At 48.5% G+C, this 20702-nt stretch overlaps 1 protein-coding gene across 1 annotated transcript; it reads left to right on the top strand.

Annotated features, from left to right (window-relative positions):
- Positions 1-549: 549 nt before the first annotated feature.
- LOC133360055 (oocyte zinc finger protein XlCOF6-like) lies at positions 550-7560 on the top strand. Its single transcript, XM_061578636.1, has 2 exons — positions 550-751; positions 4748-7560. Exon 2 carries the CDS (start codon positions 4762-4764, stop codon positions 6805-6807), a length of 2046 nt encoding a protein of 681 aa, XP_061434620.1. The 5' UTR covers positions 550-751; positions 4748-4761; the 3' UTR covers positions 6808-7560.
- The last annotated feature ends 13142 nt before the right edge of the window (positions 7561-20702 follow it).

Here is a 20702-nt window from a genome sequence, read left to right on the forward strand (position 1 = left end):
CCACCACCACCACAACCACTACAACACCACCACCACCACAACCACTACAACACCACCACCACCACAACCACTACAACACCACCACCACAACCACTACAACACCACCACCACAACCACTACAACACCACCACCACAACCACTACAACACCACCACCACAACCACTACAACACCACCACAACCACTACAACACCACCACCACAACCACTACAACACCACCACCACGGTGTGGACTTCCCACCTCGGCAAGTGACCAGCAAAACGGGCAGCTCCTCAGATCACGTGACGTCACGTGGAAGCGCGCGGAGGGGGACATGACATGACGTCACTTGCGGGGACACGACCCCCACTGAGCAGCGGTTTAACTGAATAAATTATGTTAATGATGCAGGCCCATACATGGAGTTATTGGGCGTCGCTTTGCCCAAATAAGGATGTTATTTTAACGGAAATTGGCAGTGTCCGAGGAGACGTGACGTACCGCGCGGTTGACGGGTGGGGGTGACATGCCGTCACTAGTGGTGTACGCCTCCGATTACGTCACGCGGAGTGGTGACGTCACGCCGAGTGATGCACCTGGCCTGGTACAGGCGGTCTCGTGCGTGGTGGTGCCGCCGGCCCCTTTGTGCCGAACAGCGGCGATTGGTAATGGCGAGGAGAGTTCTTGTCGAGTTTGAGTTTAATTAGATCGGTGGTGTCAGGGAGTCGAGTCCGTGGATCTCTCTGCTGCTGCTGCCGCCGCTCTCACCCGAGGTGATAAGTTCACATCGTGGTGGTGGTGGTGTTGGTTGTTGTGGTGGTGGTGTTGGTTGTTGTGCTCGCTAACAGCACTTGTCCCTTACAGTCACTTAAAGCTATACGGGAGATCTTTGCCTTTGATGGTTGTTGTTGTTGTTTCATCAGGTACAGCCTCGCTCCTTCTCTGTCTCGCTCGTAGGGATATCAATTGAGTAGCAGCAAGTATGGGTTGTAACATGTTAGCGTGAGGCCTAGAGATGCAGGCCTAGCCATGCCACAAGAGTTCAGACAAATGAGCAGATCTATGGGGACGGTTGCCTTGTCTTTAAGAATGGCCCTGCAGTGAAAATGTCTTCTCACGTCCAATGACCTTTGCCCAGGCATGCCATAGAGGAGGTCACGGCGATGCGGCCTGCGATACGGAGCGTCCGCTGCGAATCGTAATGCAGCAGAGTTCCATCGCTGTGCATGGGGTTTGTTTTACTTTGGGAGGAAAGCAGAGGACGTGAAGAAACCCCGTGGCAGAACAGGGGAAGATCAGTCTAGATTTGAAGTGTTCGTGACTGCAGGGATCCATACTCTTTGGTTCTTTCGGTAAAGTCACGTAGGTAGAAAATAAATTAAATCACGACGTTTCGATTGCAACACAAGCAATCGTCAGGCGGAAAAACCACAGCAATAAATATTTGCTGTGGTTTTTCCACCTGATGATTGCTTGTGTTGCAATCGAAACGTCGTGATTTAATGTATTTTATACCTACGTGACGTTACCGAAATAACCAGAGCGTAGGGGAAGATCATACAAATTCCACTCCTTCTGTAGAACATGGGTAGATCATACAAACTCCACTCTCACTCGATAACGGGGAGAACTTATAAACTCCACTCACTCTGCAGCACATGGGGGGAGACCATACAAACTCCAATCTTTCTCAATCTGTAGAACAGCTGGAAAATATACAAACTGCACTCAATCACGCTGTAGACCAGGGTGAGATCATACAAACCTTTCTTATAATAAAACAGGTACAGTATTAACATGTTCAAACAACCTTTTGTAAGGCATCAAATCAGCATTAACCACACGTATTGTGGCAAAACATACTTTGATAATATATGCATTGTCTTTGTAACTGATTAGCCGACACCAGAGGCAGCCTTCTTTATACACGTTTCAGAGCATTTATAGCACGGGTTGAGCAATTTTATCTTTGGGACCTTTTTGCCAGTATCAAAATCATGAAACGATAAGAATAGGTTTTGACCCTTTTTGGAAATAAAACAGGTACTAAAATTCTAGATTTGAAGCTTTCGTGACTGCAAGGATTAATATTCTTAGGTTTTTTCGGTAAAGTCACGTAGGTAAAAAAATAAAATTAATAAAAGTTAAATAAAATAAAAATCACGAAGTAAATTTACTTGATACAGCAAGCGTGCTGTGACGGTTCCACCTGAAGACGGAAGCTTGTGTTGCCTCCGAAACGTCGTGATTTTTATTTTATTTTTTATTTCATTTTACTTTTATTAATTAAATTTTTTTACCTACGTGACTTTACCGAAAAACCCAAGAATAGGTATTAAAATGTTCAAACACAAAATACATGCCTTTTTCAAGGCATCAAGCCTGCATTAACCACACGTGCTCTTGAAAAAAAACATGCATTGGCCGACAAACATTTTCTTTACTTATGTTTACTCAAAAAAGCCGAGCTTCTTTATTTTGTGTGAATATCAATTGAGTAATAACTGTGAATCGATGTCGAGGTTGTAATTTTCAAACGTGGCAATGTGGGTCCCAGCCAGAAAACAGCTTGCCCGCTCCGCTGTTTGGCTTGTAGTTTATTTCGGCCTGGCTTGTAATTTATTTCGGCCTGGCTTACTGCTTTACCTCACTGAGCAGTCTCGTATTTCAACAGGGCATGTTGTGGGCAAAACTAGCGACGTTGTTTGTGGGTTTAGCTATAAGAAGATACCAAAACAACTTGGGACGAGTCCCATGCAAGACAGGGGTAGAGCATACAAACGCCACTCCATCACATAAGATAAAGACAAAGATGCACCCTATAGCCTTAACAGACTGTTGGGGCAAGTGCTACTTGCGACCCCCTGTTGCATGATACATTAGGGGGTCTGTGGCCAAAACCACGCCCGACCGCAGTTGTCTCTGGCCGTCTTTCGACTGTGTATCATTTTGTCACGAGCATGCGAGAGGGTAATGTGGGGAGCAGTGGCGCAGTGTATAACGCATTTCGAGACTAACTCCGTGGACAGAGTTTGATTTCCATTCAGCCAACATCTGTGGCAGTGAATATATGAACCGGTCCTGGACCTCTCGTGGGTCTACTCGGCCTTAAATGATTACCTCCTGCAGTTCGTATACATTTTCGGAGAGACAATGACAGCCCGGTGTGATACTGGCCACGCTACATCCCTGTGTGCCATGCCAGCATGAGTAGGTGCTGGCTATGAGTACTTGCACGAACAGGATATTTTCTGTTGGTGTACTTTGTGTTCAAGTGTGTAATTAGTATGTACATTGTGTGAGTTTTCTCGTGTTGTAGCGTGGGGAGCGGTAGTGCAGTGGTTAATGTACTGCCCTACGTACCCAGAGACCAGAGTTCAAATCCCGCTCACGGCCAACGCTAGTGATGATTATCTGAACTGTTCCTGAGCCTCCCCTAGGTCGACTCAGCCTCAAATAAGTATCAGGTGTGATGTGTAACCATCGTAATTAGGGAGACGCAGACGCCCAGGCATGATGATGGCCACCCACCCCTTGTTGCCCATGCAGGTCTTCATAGGTGCTTGCTAACAGCACTTGCTCCAACAGTCTTTTATGGCTATACAGACAGTCCAGGACTTATGGACATAAATAGTTCCTAATTAAAATGGTTCGTAATTAGGACCACGATAATATAATGTATTTAAATGCCCATCCGGTCGGTGTTATGAAAAGTGTTACGGTTCAACAAAAATGGAAGAAGTGTGAAACTCATAACCAAGAATAAATATTGTACATTTGCATGTGACACTGTAAAAAAATACTGTAAGTAAATAAACATTAAATAAGTAACTGTTTTATATTCACTTACCGTGAGTTCTGATGCCTGTTGGCTTTTCGGAAGGGGCGCAATGAGTTACCACAATAGCACACACACTTTGCGCGCATGCAAGAACAACAACAACCACCATTCTCCACTAAATGACAGTGATGTCAGCACCACACCTGTACCAGGCCAGGTGTACTTTGAGGCCATGTGAAGTGTTGAAGGCTCGCTGACAGGTCAGGGGACAGACCCAGGTGCCATGGGTTGGCTGACTGAGAGGACCGGTAGATGTACCAGCTGTAACCCCTACTGTGCCAACTTCACACTATAAAATATTAATCATATTTTTCGTTCAAAAACTTCCCATGTCTTGTCTGGATCGGTGCAGGGTAAGGGAAAATCAAAGCAGGAAGGTTTTATGTATTACAAGCCAGGAATTAAAGCAGAGATTTCCCATTTCCCTTCAAGTTTGCGGGTTGCAGATTTTCCAATTGCGGCAATATTCAAAAACGTAACTGGACCCGCCGCATTGGGCTATGGTTTTTGTTTTTATTTTACCAGCTAAGGCCCACTGAGCTATGTAAATCTTATTCGGAAGTGACCTGACCACAAAATATATCTCAATTAAGTGGCTCATCATGTGGAAATGTATAGCAACTAAATACTCTAAACGTGTGACGTGGATTCTAAATATGGAGGGAAAAACTGGAGGACCCAGAGAAAAATCCACACGACCATGGGTAGAACATATAAATTCCAAATATACAACAGGCGTTGGCGCCAGGATCGAACCCACAATCTACTGTATGACAGGCGAGGTAGTTAGCATCTTCTAGTCACTGGCGTAAGATGTGATAGTGAGCTGTATTCGTGTGTGACGTATTCCTATATTGTCTGTAAGCGTACAGAGTGTGATGCGTATGCATATTGATGTATATTGTTGAAAATTTGTGACTATCTGCAGAATCAATCCCATTGATGGAGAAGAGACACTCGGCGCAGCCAGTTGCGAAGAGTTACCAATGCGGCAAGTGTACGTACAGCATGGATGACATCGGTGCGATGAAGAATCACCAGGAAACACACAAGGACGAGCAGCCCTTCAAGTGCACCGTTTGTGGGATAGCGTTCGCACAGTCATCACATCTCAGCAGACATGAGAAGACACACACAGGAGAGAAGCCTTTCAGGTGCACTGTGTGTGGGACGGTGTTTGCAGAGTTGTCAAATCTTAGCAGACACCAGAAAACGCACACGGGAGAGAAGCCCTTCAAGTGCACCGTGTGTGGAAAGTCCTTTACACAGTCGTCAAATCTTTTTGTGCATCAGAGAATACACGTAGGAGAGAAGCCGTTCAAGTGCACCGTGTGCGGAAAGTCGTTTAGCCGTTTGTCAATTCTTAACGTACATCATACAATACACACTGGCGATAAGCCCTTGAAGTGCACCGTATGTGGAAAAGGATTTGCAGAGACATCACATCTTACCAGGCATCAGAAAATCCACATTGCCGAGAAGCTCTTCAGGTGCACTGTTTGTGGGAAGGCATTTGGATGGCCATCAAATCTTGACTTGCATATGAAGACGCACACTGGCGATACGCCATTCAGGTGCACCGTGTGTGGGAAAGCATTTACGCGTGCAGGTACTCTTAAAAGACATCAGAAAATACACACAGGCGAGAAGCCTTTCAAATGCACCGTGTGTGGAAAGGCGTTTGTACAGTCATCACATCTTGACGCACATGAAAAGATGCACACGGGAGAAAAACCTTTCAAGTGCACCGTGTGTGGGAAGGCGTATACACGGTCATCATATCTTCACAAGCATCAGAGAACACACACAGGGATGAAGCACTTCAAGTGCACTGTACCTGGCAAAGCATTTGCATGGTCAGGAACTCCTAATTGTAACAAGCGAGCACCGAAAGAACCAAAGAGTAAGCGAGCACACACAGGAGAAAAAGCCTTCAAGTGCACCATGTGTGGAAATTCATTTTCACGGAAATCAAATCTTGATGTGCATCAGAAAATACACACAAGAGAGAATATGTTCAAGTGCACTGTGTGTGGAAAGTCATTTTCACGGTTATCAGTTCTAGAAATACATCATTCAATACACACTGGCAATAAGCCCTTCAAGTGCACCGTTTGCGGGAAAGGATTTGCAGAGAATTATCTTCTTAACAGACATCACAAAATCCACATTGCTGAGAAGCTCTTCAGGTGCACTGTGTGTGGGAAGGCATTTGGATGGTCATTAAATCTTGACTTGCATATGAAGACACACACTGGCGATAAGCCCTTCAAGTGCATCGTGTGTGGGAAGGCATTTACGCGGTCGGCATATCTTCACAAGCATAAGAAAATACACACAGGCGAGAAGCCCTTCAAATGCACCGTGTGTGGGAAGGCGTTTGTGCAGTCGGCACATCTTGATGCACACGGGAAGATGCACACAGGAGTTAAACCCTTCAAGTGCACCATGTGTGGAAATAAATTTTCGCGGAAATCAAATCTTGATGCACATCATAAAATACACACAGGGGATAAACCCTTCAAGTGCAACATGTGCGGGAAGGCTTTTACACGGTCGGCATATCTTCACAAGCATCAGAGAACACATTCTGACGAGAAGCACTTTAAGTGCACCGTGCCTAGTCAAACGAATTCACGGTCAGAAGTTGGAAACAGACCAGAGCAGGTCCAGGGGAAGCACAAAGTGACATTGCTTAATGAGAGTCAAAGTTCTACAATGAGTCAGTCTCCAGTGAAACGGGAACCAGATGAGAATGTCGACGTTGAAACGTGGCCAGAAGTGAAGGTGGAATGTGAAGGAGTGAAGGTAAAATTAGAAGGAGTGAAGAAAGAATCTCATTATTCAACTCCAGGACCAGACCTTCGGGTGGATGGAGGTTGCGTGAAGCGGGAGGAGGAGAATCCAAACTATCACGGAGCGAGAACTGACCCCCAGCATGTTGTGAAGGTGGAGGTATGGGTGGACTTCTTGGACAAAGCAGAGTAGTTGGGGCAGCAGGTGTCCAAGTAGCGTACGGTTAGCACGCTGCTGTTTCAAACCCGGCAACCTGAGTTCGATTTCTGCTCATGTCAGCACCAGTGATGATTACACTATGTAACGTAATTTTTGTTCCTGGGTACTTAGTGTGGCAGTCAAAGTGATAGCTTTGGGGGGCAGGGTGTTTCTTTGATTGGGGAGAAGTGAGGGACTTGTGTAAAAGTGGTTGCAAGGGTGTGATTGAATATAAGGCTCTGCCAAGGGGAACCAAAGGAAGGGGGCGCGGGATTTAATTCCGCTCCTCGTCTTGTTTGAGGCGGCTGCTGTGCTGGAGATGGAGACTGAGGCGGGCGGGATTTTATTCCATGACTGATCCTGTTCAAAGTGGCCTGCTGATCCTACTCGAGGTGGCTGGGACTGATCCTGCTCGAGATGGCCAGGACTGATCCTGCTCTAGGGGAAAGGGGACTGATCCACTGAGAATGTTCTGTTTCTGAGCCGGGCGATGCTTCGGGCATGCCTTCGGGGTTTTGCTCAGCAGGTTTTTCTCCCCCAGCATTCGTGGTGGAGGAAGTTGGTAAAGCCGTGGTCATTGGGTTGTTGTATGACGGTGTTGGTTGTTGTGTTGTTGCGAGGGTCATTTAAGTTGGTATCGTGGTTGTGATGCGTGCACTTCTCCGGGGAAGTAGTAAGCCTGTTGCCCTTTGACAATGTAAGATTTGTCTAGACATTTAATTATTAGTAAACCCTATACATTTGGAATATACTGGCAGAGGTCTTGCTTATATTCCGCACATGGTCATTAGGAGTGTCGCGTGAAATAGGGGTCCCACCATAAACCAAAACCCGCTAAAGCATTCAGTTTAATTTATTAGGTATAACCCTGTGAGCCATGCGGCTCTTGACTCGGGTGCAACCGCAACAAACATGAACAAGAAACATCTTAAAGTGACTACACGCAACAGAAAAAAACAGTCTTCCAGAAAAAACACCATATTTCAACGCCGTGTGCAAAAATCCCAGTGGGATGCAAGTCAAATAATAACAACCATGAGACAATTTAGATTCGGTTTCATTTATTTGGTATAGCCCTGTGAGCCATTCGGCTCTTGAATCGGGTGCAACCGCAACAAACAAAACATGAACAACAAACATCTTAGTGACTACGCACAAACAGAAAAATCCAGGAAAAAACAGCAAAGTCTTCCAGAAAAAGAACCGTATATCAATGCTGTGTGCAAAAATCCCAGTGGGATGCAAGTCAAACAATAACAACCATAAGACAATTTAGATTCGGTTTCATTTATTTGGTATAGCCCTGTGAGCCATTCGGCTCTTGAATCGGGTGCAACCGCAACAAACAAAACATGAACAACAAACATCTTAGTGACTACGCACAAACAGAAAAATCCAGGAAAAAACAGCAAAGTCTTCCAGAAAAAGAACCGTATATCAATGCTGTGTGCAAAAATCCCAGTGGGATGCAAGTCAAACAATAACAACCATAAGACAATTTAGATTCAAGTTATCAGTAACTCTGTACTACAACACACAAATATGGCTAAACCAAAACGTTTTTGAAATAAAAATAAAGCTATGAAAGCAATGTAACAGTGATCATAGGAGCTGTGATTGAAATTTTACAATAAACGATATACATAACATGTACTACCAAACTTTGCAGCCATAGCTGGCTGCATGAGTCACTCTATAACAGCAGGAGTATCAAAAATTGTCAATGCACCTTTAAGATCAGCACACTATAATCAAAACACAAGATCATACTTTGCAGCGGTCATCTGGAGCGAAACATTTGATTTCAGGCCACTGAATAGCAGTGGCAGCTAGGGGTGTTACACTTTCCCCGTGCAGTTTTGAGTGAAGATCTCACAGGTAGTGATCCTAGTTGTAGTTTATTGGCGATAGCGTTCCAGACCCTGGGGGCATCAATAAGAAAGGCCCTTCCTCCAGTATTTGTACGGCAATAAGGAATGTGAAGCTGGTAAATGAGCGAAGACTAAATTAAATTAAAGTTATCAGGCTAACTCTACTACAAGAAACAAACATGGCAAAACCAAAACGTTTTCAAAATCACCAAAATAAAGCTATAAAAACAATGTAACAGTGATAATAGGAACTGATTCAAATTTAACAATCAACTATCCATAACATGTGTGACCAAACTTTGCAGCCATAGCTGGCTGGATGAGTCACTCAATAACAGCAGGAGTATCAGTAGCAGTATCAACATTTTTCAATACACCTTTAAACATCAGCACACTATAATCAAAACTGAAGATCATACTTTGCAGTGGTCATCGGGAACGATACATGTTTTTTTTTTTACATAAAGCATGTCCCAAAAGGATGCACCATTACACTAAGTGTTACTTTTTTGAATTGCTTATGCCTAAAAAGTATAGAAAATGGCTATTATTCCCCATACACTTTGCTTTTGTGACCAGGCCTTTACGTGAACAAAAAGACACCAATTCACCCGTTTTCTCATTGAATATAGGTAAATTTCTAAATATCACTGTCTTGAAGGCAAGTGAATCTGTTCAGATACACTTAACTCAAGAGGCAACACGTTTATTCTACGACCACAATGGGGTAACTATATAAACGTAACCACAACAAGATAACTACATAACCGGAAACTCCCACAGGGTAATTACATAAACGGGTCAGGTTAGTCGGCACTGCCTGACCCACGATGCCGAGCACAAGTCAGATCTGAAACACGGCAAAACTGATTCTTCCGCCGTTGCCAATCATTGCTACAACGCTGTGGGCTCATGAAATTGTCTTTTCTGAGACTAAAGTGCTCTGCAAGCCTCCTGGCTACCATCAAAGGTTTGTACACGAGGCCATCCAAATATACAAACAGACATAATTTCAACCGTGATGATGGGTACAAACTCAGTAATCATTGGAAAGATGTTATTAACCATGCAAAAAAGATTTAACTACACATATTTGGAGCATGCCTGGCAGCGATTTAAGTCGCACCACCTCTACATAACAATAGGCTCAGTCAACCATTCTACACAACAAAGACTCATTTCCTGGCAGCGATTTAAGCCGCACCACCTCTACTTAATAATAGGCTCAGTCAACCATTCTACACAACAAAGACTCATTTCCTGGCAGCGATTTCAGCCGCTTTATCTCTACATAACAAAAAGGCTCAGTCCCTTTTACACGCACCTTTACATCAGCCGCACCTAGTTTACACAACAAAGGCTCATTCCTAATAGCGTGCTTCAGCCGCACTGAACCTCACAAAAATAATATTCAGGGACTACCTTGGCTCCTCCCACCCTCAACCAGTATATATACAAGGACTGTTTTCTTGGAATTTCTCTCACTTGATACAGCTATCGTGCTGTGACGGTTCCACCTGAAGACGGAAGCTTGTGTTGCCTCTGAAACGTCGTGATTTTTATTTTACTTTTATTCTTTTTAATTTTTTACCTACGTGACTTTACTGAAAAAACCTAAGAATATAGTAGCACGGCGGGTTCCGTTCCAGCAGACAGCCCCAATGGGACCCCGGGACCTTTCTTTTATGCCCCCTAGCGTGGCCTGGCTCTGCCCTCGGCCACGCCCCCTTCTGGAACTTACCAGAAGATTCTGGGCAATGCACCATGTGTCTCTTCTGTCACCTTTGACCCACATCCTTACCCTGTCCTGTCACGTGCCCTTGCCAGCCAACCGGGCTGCTATGTCCTCAGATGCCCTTTCTCTGCCAGCTACCAGAACCATGCCCCGTAGAGACCCTTTTCCATTACATAGCACACCCTGCTGGCAGAGAGGGCTACTACACTACCAATTCCCCTCTATCAGTAACTGGCGCTAGGTGCGATAGTGACCCATTATATGTCACTACACATAGGTGGCACGAGTGGCAAGGAAATTCTGTTTGCTGCTCTAACAGGCAGCTTTATAAACGACTCGCATAAGATGCCAGACTGCTGCACACTCGGGTGTGCTCGCATCATCTACTGTGATGCTTTGCCAGGATGGCATCTGCAAACAGCCAAAGCGAGTAGTGAGATGATGATCTGACTGACCTAAATTTAAAGTAGTGTGACGTTGTTAAGAGCGGCCCTGAGGTCTTGTTCTGCTTGGTTGGAACAGATGTTTGGGTCAAGAGAAGTTTATGCAATGATTGGATGTTTTCAAGTGAGGGCCTGAGGGTGCGATGGTCAATGCCCTTCAGGTTGAGTAATGCAGGATGAGTTTGCAGCAGGTGGCTTGGGTGAGTGGAGGTGTATGAGGGTGGAATGGTGATCCGAGAAGGTGACCTTGGACTGGCTAGATATGGAGATGTGACGATCCGAGTCAGATTTAATTATTAGGTCCAGTATGCTCTCAATACCAGTAGGAGAGAGTCAAGTGGGCTAGTTTACAACGGCCAGGTTGTGGTAGACTAATAGGTCAGCCAAGCATTGATCAATGGAATGTATGGAAGGACCGGGCAGTTCAAATCACCAGCGAGTATGAACCGGTGCGGTGATCTGGGTAAGTAATGGATGAGATTCGAGAGCTCACTGAAGAACATGGAGATGCTTCCTTCTGGGGGATGGTAGATGAGTTTGAAAAAACAGGTTCTAGTGATGAGGAACAATGACAAATTCGTAGGTGGATGAAATCATCGATATTTATTATAGAGGTTTGATGAAAATGACAGCCAGGCCCCAGCCTTGGCGATCCATCACGTGAGGGACACGAAGGGTGCTGTAACCGGGGGGCGAAACTTCTACTGTAAGAGCAGGAGGGAGGTCTGGTATGAACCAGGTCTCGGTGATGAGCAGATCAATTTGGTGATCATGGATATCGTAGATAAGGGCAGATTTATTTGTGATTGAGCGGGAATTTAGGATGAGGTAAATAAAGGACAAGGTAGGTGAATGAGTGTGATGCAACCTTGGTCCAGGTTTCTTTGTAGTAAGTGGAGAGTTTTGCCGGGAATCACAGCTCCTGCCACCCCTGCAGCCACGGGACCGACGATAGTGACGATGACCATAGAGGAGGCCGAGGTCGGCGAGCTTGGAGATGAGGCTGGTGTCGGTGTATAGATGGTGCAGAGTCGCGGCGAAATGGAGGTTCAGGAGGTCAAGGTAAGAGAAGCAAGCAGGACCTGGGTTAGGGTGTGGAGGTTTATGGTGGGTGAGGAAGTGATGACAGCGGTAGCAGCGTGGCGCCCAAAGCCGTAGTCCGGTGGGTTCGGTAGACCGTGCAGTTCGGACACGTGCACAACCAGGGAAGGCGAGCAGCTAAGCACCAACGTAGTGCAGTCCAGTGGTGCACGCCATTAGCATGTGCTCCTACACACATGGTGGGCACATATACACATATACGTCACCATTTGTTGAGCGTGTACATGCGCAGACACGACACGGGCACGGCGCCTACGCTGGCGGGCCCGATGAAAACGAGGTCCAGTGAAGGAGATAAAATTAGGAAATAAAGAGGTAAGGCATACAGTGAGGGAAAAAAGTATTTGATTCCCTGCTGATTTTGTACGTTTGCCCACTGACATAGAAATGATCAGTCTATAATTTAATGGTAGGTTTATTTGAACTGTGAGAGAATAACAACAACAAAATCCAGAAAAACGCATGTCAAAAATGGTATAAATTGATTTGCATTTTAATGAGGGAAATAAGTATTTGACCCCTCTGCAAAACATGACTTAGTACTTGGTGGCAAACCCTTGTTGGCAATCACAGAGGTCAGACGTTTCTTTTAGTTGGCCACCAAGTTTGCACATATCTCAGGAGGGATTTTGTCCCACTCTTTGCAGATCTTCTCCAAGTCATTAAGGTTTCAAGGCTGACGTTTGGCAACTCGAACCTTCAGCTCCCTCCGCAGATTTTCTATGGGATTAAGGTCTGGAGACTGGCTAGGCCACTCCAGGACCTTAATGTGCTTCTTCTTGAGCCACTCCTTTGTTGCCTTGGCCGTGTGTTTTGGGTCATTGTCATGCTGGAATACCCATCCACGACCCATTTTCAATGCCCTGGCTGAGGGAAGGAGGTTCTCACCCAAGATTTGACGGTACATGGCCCCGTCCATCGTCCCTTTGATGCAGTGAAGTTGTCCTGTCCCCTTAGCAGAAAAACACCCCCAAAGCATAATGTTTCCACCTCCATGATTGACAGTGGGGATGGTGTTCTTGCGGTCATAGGCAGCATTCCTCCTCCAAACACGGCGAGTTGAGTTGATGCCAAAGAGCTCCATTTTGGTCTCATCTGACCACAATACTTTCACCCAGTTGTCCTCTGAATCATTCAGATGTTCATTGGCAAACTTCAGACGGGCATGTATATGTGCTTTCTTGAGCAGGGGGACCTTGCGGGCGCTGCAGGATTTCAGTCCTTCACGGCGTAGTGTGTTACCAACTGTTTTCTTGGTGACTATGGTCCCAGCTGCCTTGAGATCATTGACAAGATCCTCTAGTGTAGTTCTGGGCTGATTCCTCACCGTTCTCATGATCGTTGCAACTCCACGAGGTGAGATCTTGCATGGAGCCCCAGGCCGAGGGAGATTGACAGTTATTTTGTCTTTCTTCCATTTGCGAATAATCGCACCAACTGTTGTCACCTTCTTACCAAGCTGCTTGGCGATGGTCTTGTAGCCCATTCCAGTCTTGTTGAGGTCTACAATCTTGTCCCTGACATCCTTGGAGAGCTCTTTGGTCTTGGCCATAGTGGAGAGTTTGGAATCTGAATGATTGCTTCTATGAACAGGTGTCTTTTATACAGGTAACAATCTGAGATTAGGAGCACTCCCTTTAAGAGTGTGCTCCTAATCTCAGCTCGTTACCTGTATAAAAGACACCTGGGAGCCAGAAATCGTTCTGATTGAGAGTGGGTCAAATACTTATTTCCCTCATTAAAATGCAAATCAATTTATAACATTTTTGACGTGCGTTTTTCTGAATTTTGTTGTTATTCTGTCTCTCACTGTTCAAATAAACCTACCATTAAAATTATAGACTGATCATTTCTTTGTCAGTGGGCAAACGTACAAAATCAGCAGGGGATCAAATACTTTTTTCCCTCGCTGTAAGTATTATCCAAAGCTGCTCAAACTGCCGACACGACTTAAGTCCGTTATTTATCATAACGGATTGCATAATACAGTACAACTGCTCCCTTATCTTCATTATTATTTGTGACCGACCAATATCTGCAGCCAGAATCAATCAATGACAATCCTTTTACCTGCAGATATTTAACAGATGAGATGCTTTGCACCGTTAATTATTCCTCCTGTTGGATCATTATTCTCTTGTTCGTATGTGTAGTGCGTTCCACGGAGACTGGATACGTCTTAGAGGCAACACGGTTTATTTATAAACTTTAACAAGACTCCCCTTAACTGCCACTATCTCGGGAGGTACAGCTTCCAGGCTAGCGTGCCCTCACACTGGGATTCCTAGCTCTCAGCCCTCCGGCTATCTGTGCCCTAGGGGAGGCGAACTGACCCGACCCAGCCAAGGTACGGGTCTTGACCACTGGTCCGCGATCGGCCCCGGCCCTTACAAGGACGTCGGGTCCCGGGGTCCCAGGGTCCTAGCCTAGCTGGTCTTCTCTCTTCGTCTTCGGAACACTTCCTCGGGCTGTGCTTGAGGTGCCCCTTTTTATACACTTCCCGGAGACTCTCCGCCCCCGGTACCGCCCCCTCTTTGGAACCTTCCAGGGGACTCTGGAAGAACCCCCCCAGCCCCTCACCTGGGGTCTGGGGGGGGGGGGAGAACCCGGCCCCTCAACGGTCTGGCTCTCTCCGACCTTCCCCAGCTCAGGGTGGCACCCCCTATGGGCCTGTGCCCGCAACTGCAGGTAAGTATATACGGACGGTATACGATATGCATTTCCGACACAACATATGCATCTAATCATATAGGTGTTTTTTTGCGGTTAAGCCATAGTCCCCACATACCGCTCATATCAATGTGGATAAGAGGAGCGGCGACCCACTACTATGTAGAGTAACATTGGTATAAACGCTTGTTACGATATGAGCAGTGCATTGAAAATACGTACTATTTTATGTACTGTTTAAAAAGTGTGTTCACAAATCCACGCTGAGAAACACGATGATTGACAAAGGTGTAAATACATTTTCGATAGTGTATTTAAATCGAGGTACTGCAGGTAAGTAGTTTTCAGTTTTAAAGGCATAGTTTAAGAAGACAACACTTGCCACCATCCTTCAAACTTATTGGTGAAAAAGAGCAATTTTTACATGAAAATATGTTTGTGCGAGAGCCGGGGGCTTATGGGACCCTGGGGTCCCACCATAAGGTTCAAATGTTGGTAATGCTAACACCAGGCTACTGCATGGATAAATATTCGACCATAGGAAGTGATACCAGCGTGGCACGACTCCTATCTGATAAAGTTGATGCATGGGCGAGTGACTGACAATCTGTGTATGAAATGGCCGAGCTTGAGTTTGTGATTGTGTGTTTGGTGTAACAGCTTGTTCGAGTTGTGCCAGCACTCTGCCTTCCTTATCTGTACTATCCGGGGTGAGCTCGTTTAACAGTAAAAACTAATTAAACTTTTTATTTTATTTTACCAGTTAAGGCCCATAGCTCTTTTTCAGACGCGACCTGGCCACAAACTATCCCAATTAAGTCACTAATCACGTGGAAATTTATAGCAGCCAAATACTCTTAAACACATGTTTCGAAATGTGGAGAGAAAAACCGGAGGACCTAGAGAAAAATTCCCACGACCACGGGAGGGAGCAAAAGTGATGCAAACCCCAAATATACGGGCGTTAGGTTCGGAACCAAACCCACGACCTCCTTCAAACTAGGTTAGGTAGTTAACTTTTCCAAGCAACCCTAAAGTGAACTAGAAATTCGGAGAGTTTGTCACCCCCACCCACAATTCTGCGTGTATGTTAAACTTTTATAGAGTACTAGGTGTCAGTACCCGGTGTTGCCCGGGCGAAAAAGACAGACACACACATCGACTTACACACACTTTCCAAGTACATGAGATTAGCGGAAGAAGCAAGGAACATAAATATTAGTTGTAATATTACCAAGGTGATTATAAAAAAAATAGGTTTCTATCAACGTGATATGACACAACAAATATATCAGTGCAGACCAAGTTATGAATTTATAATTCGTTGTGAGCACACAAACGAAAATATGTGAATATTTGTAAGGTGAATAATAAAATAACACGCTTGTATGTACATGAGTTGAGTGAAAGAAGCAAGGAATAGAAAAATGTGTTGTCTGCACGCAAACATTATTAATGTACATTCATTGTGTCTTTTGGTAAAGTCACGTAGATAGAAAAATAATGAAGTGTAAAAAATGTCACAATACCATACAACAACTAAGTGGCGGTGACGTCACTATGACGTTCGTGCCAGGCTATGTGCACATTGAGGCCACGTGAAGTGTTGAACGCCCGCTGGCAGGAGGTCACGGGGCAGACCCATATGCCACAGGTCGACTGACTGAGACGACTGACTGATGCACCACCTGTGCCCCCTCAGGTAGCTTCCACACAGCGTTACGCAACTGATGAAAAGATTATGCCGCTCGACTGATTAGGAGTGAGACCTCTGCTTTAAATGGTGTAGCGAGTGCGTGCTGCGCGAAGCTGTGTGAGGGGGAGTATGGCGTTTGATTGATGCTGTGCGTACGTAGTATGGCGTTTGATTGATGATGCTGCGCGTACGTACGCTCGCAGCGAGAGAGCGCGGCGCGAGGCTGTATGAGTAGGGGCATCGCGTTCGAATGCCGGCGAAACCCTAGCGGGTATTAGGGTGGTGTGGCAACGCAACCGGAAAAGGGGATGCGTGAGGGAGAGACCCCGGGGGCCAACGGCCCCCACATATTAGTGTCAGAAACGGGACGATCCCCCGCACCCCCAAGGGAAAGAGGCCCCCCAACCCAGGTTAAAATAAAATGCACATTTACGGGCAAAGGAATTCCATCATGGAAATCGTTTGCCCGCAGCATCAAGGGGGCTAAAAAGGTTAATGGATGGACAGACGAGGAGGCGTTGCAGCAGTTAGAGCTACATTTGGATGGGCGGGCAGCTGACTTTGTGGAAGCTTTGCCCGCAAGCGCACAAACTCAGTGGGAGGAATTAATGTGCCAGCTCGAACGGCGCTTCGGCACGTATGATGAGGAGGAGGCACAGGTGGCCTTAGAGGCACGCCGCCGCCAACCCGGCGAGGATTTGCGGGATTACGCCGAGGACGTACGCGCGCTTACCCAGCTCGCGTACCCGGAGCACGAGGAAAAAGTAATTGAGAGCCTCGCTGCCGGGAAGGTCCAGCGATATTTGGCATGCACCCCGTGGTGGCAGCCAAATGTAGACGGTGCACGCCTCTCCTTTAACACCCTTGTCGAGCGCGCGCGTAAATGCGTGAAGCTCTCTGGTGAGCGCGCGCAGCCTTGAGGGAGGGGACGAGAGTGCGCCGTAGCGAGCCTACTCTCAGACAAGGAGGAGGAGCTCGCCATCGCAGTAAGGGGACGGGCAAGAGAGCCCCAGAAACCCTGCGAGACAACCCCGGGGTGGGTAGCCGGGCTACAGACCGGCACGGGAGATATTGCTGGCCGGGTAAACCAAATGGACGGTAAGATAACCCAAGTAGGTGAGGGTAACCCAAGTAGACGACAAAATGGGTTAACTACACTCCACAGTAGGGGGGCTGGCCGGGAAAGTATCCCAATTAGAGTCCGAGTTGGAACAACTGTGTACAGGGAGAGGGAGCGGGCAGGGGGCCCACTACGGAGCCGCCACCCCTCCCCGGACGTGTTATGTGTGTGACCGTCGAGGGCATCTCAGGAGAGACTGCCCTCAGCTCGCCCGTGCGAGGCAGATGCATAGGTCAAACACTAAGGCACCCCTAGAGAGGGGACCACCAGGGGATGAAATCGACATAGCCCCGACACAAACAAGCTGTAGTGATAATGGCGAGCGAGTGATCTCCACAGAGGTCCCAGCAACAACGCCCACGAAAACGGTGACTCCTGGCGACTGGCTACGGGAGCTGGTGGCGGGGATTACGGGAGCCACGTCGCTGGTGGAAGGGAAGGTAAACGGAAAGCGTACCCGAATCCTGCTGGACACGGGGGCGGTGGCCTCACTCGTGAGCACGGCGCACTGCAGCATGATCGGGGTCGATGTGAGCCGCCTGCAGGCCCCGGACCGCGCACTGCACACGGCGAGCGGAGCCAGAATGAGGCTACTGGGGAGAGCCACCCTAGAGGTCCGCATAGGCAGCCAGATGTGCACCCAGGAGTTCTACGTGTCGAGTGTGTTGTGTCACGAGTGTATTGCAGGTACCGACCTCCTAGAAAAGCTGGGACTCAACGTGCAACCCCGCCAGCGATGCGCCACCATGGAGAGCAGCGGCGAGCGGATTCCGTTCCTGGGACGAGAACCGACGCGCCCCCGCTTCGCACCTGTGACCGCTATCCTGGCGACGGCAGTCACCATCGAGCCGCTGACCGAGATGCTGGTGCCGATGGCAACATCCCCCACCGACCCCGCGCTCCGACCATCAGGGGAGGAAATGCTAACTCCTCACCCGGAGTTGGCAAAACGGTATGGGGTCGTGGGATCCGCCACATTGGTAAACGCAGATGGGGACCGATTGTTTATGTGGATGTTTAACCCTCACAGTACCCCGGCGATGCTGCGACGGCGCACCCCGATAGCCACCGTACACCCCCTGCACGCACGGCACTCTGACGACTCGGTGTTCGCCCTCTGGGCTGAGGACACCGGTCGTCCCGAGGGTGACCAGGACCTGGCCTGGCGAGTCGGCCCGACTCCCCAAGCCGAGGTCGTTCCCCTGCTCGACACGTTACATGTACCATGGGCAGATTTACCTAAGGGAGAGGCTGATCGGCTGCGAGAGTTACCGCAGGAGTATGCCGACGTGTTCAGTGAACACGACTCGGACGTGGGTTGGACCGACCTTGTTAAGCACCAAATTGACACCGGTGCAGCCCGACCCATCAAACTCCCTGCGTACCGAGTGGGCGCACCCGAACGCACCCAGATCAAAGAGGCGGTTGGGGACATGCTTCGCGATAACATAATTCAGCTCTCGGCGAGCCCTGGTCAGCCCCGGTGGTACTAGTAACGAAAAAGGATGGGTCAACCCGGTTCTGCGCCGATTACCGTAAATTGAACGCAGTCACGCTCGGCGACGCCTTCCCCATACCCCGCATCGACGACACTTTTGACAACCTCACCGGAGCGCGACATTTCTCCACCCTCGATCTCGCGTCTGGGTATTGGCAGGTGGAGATGACGGAGGAAGATCGGCCGAAAACCGCATTCACCACCCCGATGGGACTATTCGAGTTTCGAGTACTCCCGTTCGGACTCACCAATGCGCCTGCGACGTTCCAGCGGCTGATGGAGTTGGTGATGCAGGGCTTGCAATGGGAACAGTGCCTGATTTACCTGGATGATGTGATAGTGTTCAGTAGATCTCTGTCTGAGCACTGGTCCAGGTTACGGGAGGTGTTCCAGCGACTGCGAGCAGCTCATCTCAAGCTCAAGCCGCGTAAGTGTTACATCGCACAACGCGAGGTGGGGTACCTCGGACATCGCGTCAGCGAGGCAGGCGTACGCACCGATCCGGAGAAGGTACGCGCCGTAGTGGAGTGGCCATGGCCAAGGAATCTGACGGAGATCAGATCATTTTTGGGGCTCGCCACCTATTATCGTCGATTTGTAAAGGGATTCAGCGAGATTGCACGCCTCCTCACCCAACTCACTTCCCCTAAGCACCCCTATCAGTGGACGGGGGCCTGCCAGACGGCCTTCACAACTCTCAAAGACCACCTCACCCACGCCCCCACCCTCGCTTTCCCCGATTTTACCACCGATTTTATTTTGGACACTGACGCCTGCAGCAGCGGGCTGGGCGCGGTGTTGTCACAGGTACAGGATGGGACGGAACGAGTCATCGCGTACGCCAGCCGGACCTTGAGTGGGGCCGAGCTGAACTATTGCGTGAACTGCCAAGAGTTGTACGCCGTGATTTTCGCATGTAAGCAGTTCCGGCCGTATTTGTACGGCAGAAAATGTCGCGTACGCACTGACCATTATGCTTTGCAGTTTCTTCTTACATTCAAGGAGCCGCGGGGGCAGATGGCCCGGTGGCTGGCGCAGTTGCAGGAGTACAACCTGCAAATCGAGTATCGGGCTGGCCGGACGCATGCAAACGCGGACGCCTTGTCGAGGCGGCCCACGGTGTACGCCGAGACAAGGGCGGAGGAGGCCTGCCCGTGTTTCACGGGGGGACGCTGCCGGCAGGCAACGGACCCCCGAGAGGCCGCGGCCACTGACCTTCCCCACCAGCGAGAGAGAGTGCAGTGTGCGCCACAGAGACCCTCACAGGTGGCACCGAGGATCCCGTCGACCGCCCGGCAAGCGCGGGACCCACGGCTCGGGACCCGAAGGATCACCCCACCCTGATCGGACGGATCCAGGACGTCGGCTGTGCCTTCCCGGGCCTGAACGACGAGCAGCTGAGACAGACCCAGCAGCGGGATCCGGATCTGGCGGCGGTGGAGGCGGCACTACGGGAGGAAAAGAGCGCCCTACCAGGACCCTGGAGCGGTTTGTATGGACGGTTGTGATTGCAGAACGGGGTGGTACGGGAGTTAACCGAGGCCGGCCAGCCGGGGTGCATCTGTGTTCCTGCCCAGGTGCGACCCCAGCTGCTACGGCTGGTGCATGACCACCCGCTCGGGGGCCATGACGGGGAACAACGCACTCGAGAGACCCTGCGTCGCCAGTATCTCTGGCCCAAATTGGCACAAGACGTGGCCGCCTGGGTACAGGGCTGCCACGCCTGTCAGCAGTGCGGGCCAAAACCGGCACGAT

This window comes from Lethenteron reissneri, chromosome 67 (genome assembly GCF_015708825.2).
Source record: "Lethenteron reissneri isolate LAM-NWPU_2019-01 chromosome 67, ASM1570882v1, whole genome shotgun sequence".
Taxonomy (NCBI): domain Eukaryota; kingdom Metazoa; phylum Chordata; class Hyperoartia; order Petromyzontiformes; family Petromyzontidae; genus Lethenteron; species Lethenteron reissneri.

Excerpts from the sequence above, each read along its gene's own strand:
- LOC133360055 (XM_061578636.1), top strand. The coding sequence starts at position 4,762 with ATGGAGAAGAGACACTCGGCGCAGCCAGTTGCGAAGAGTTACCAATGC.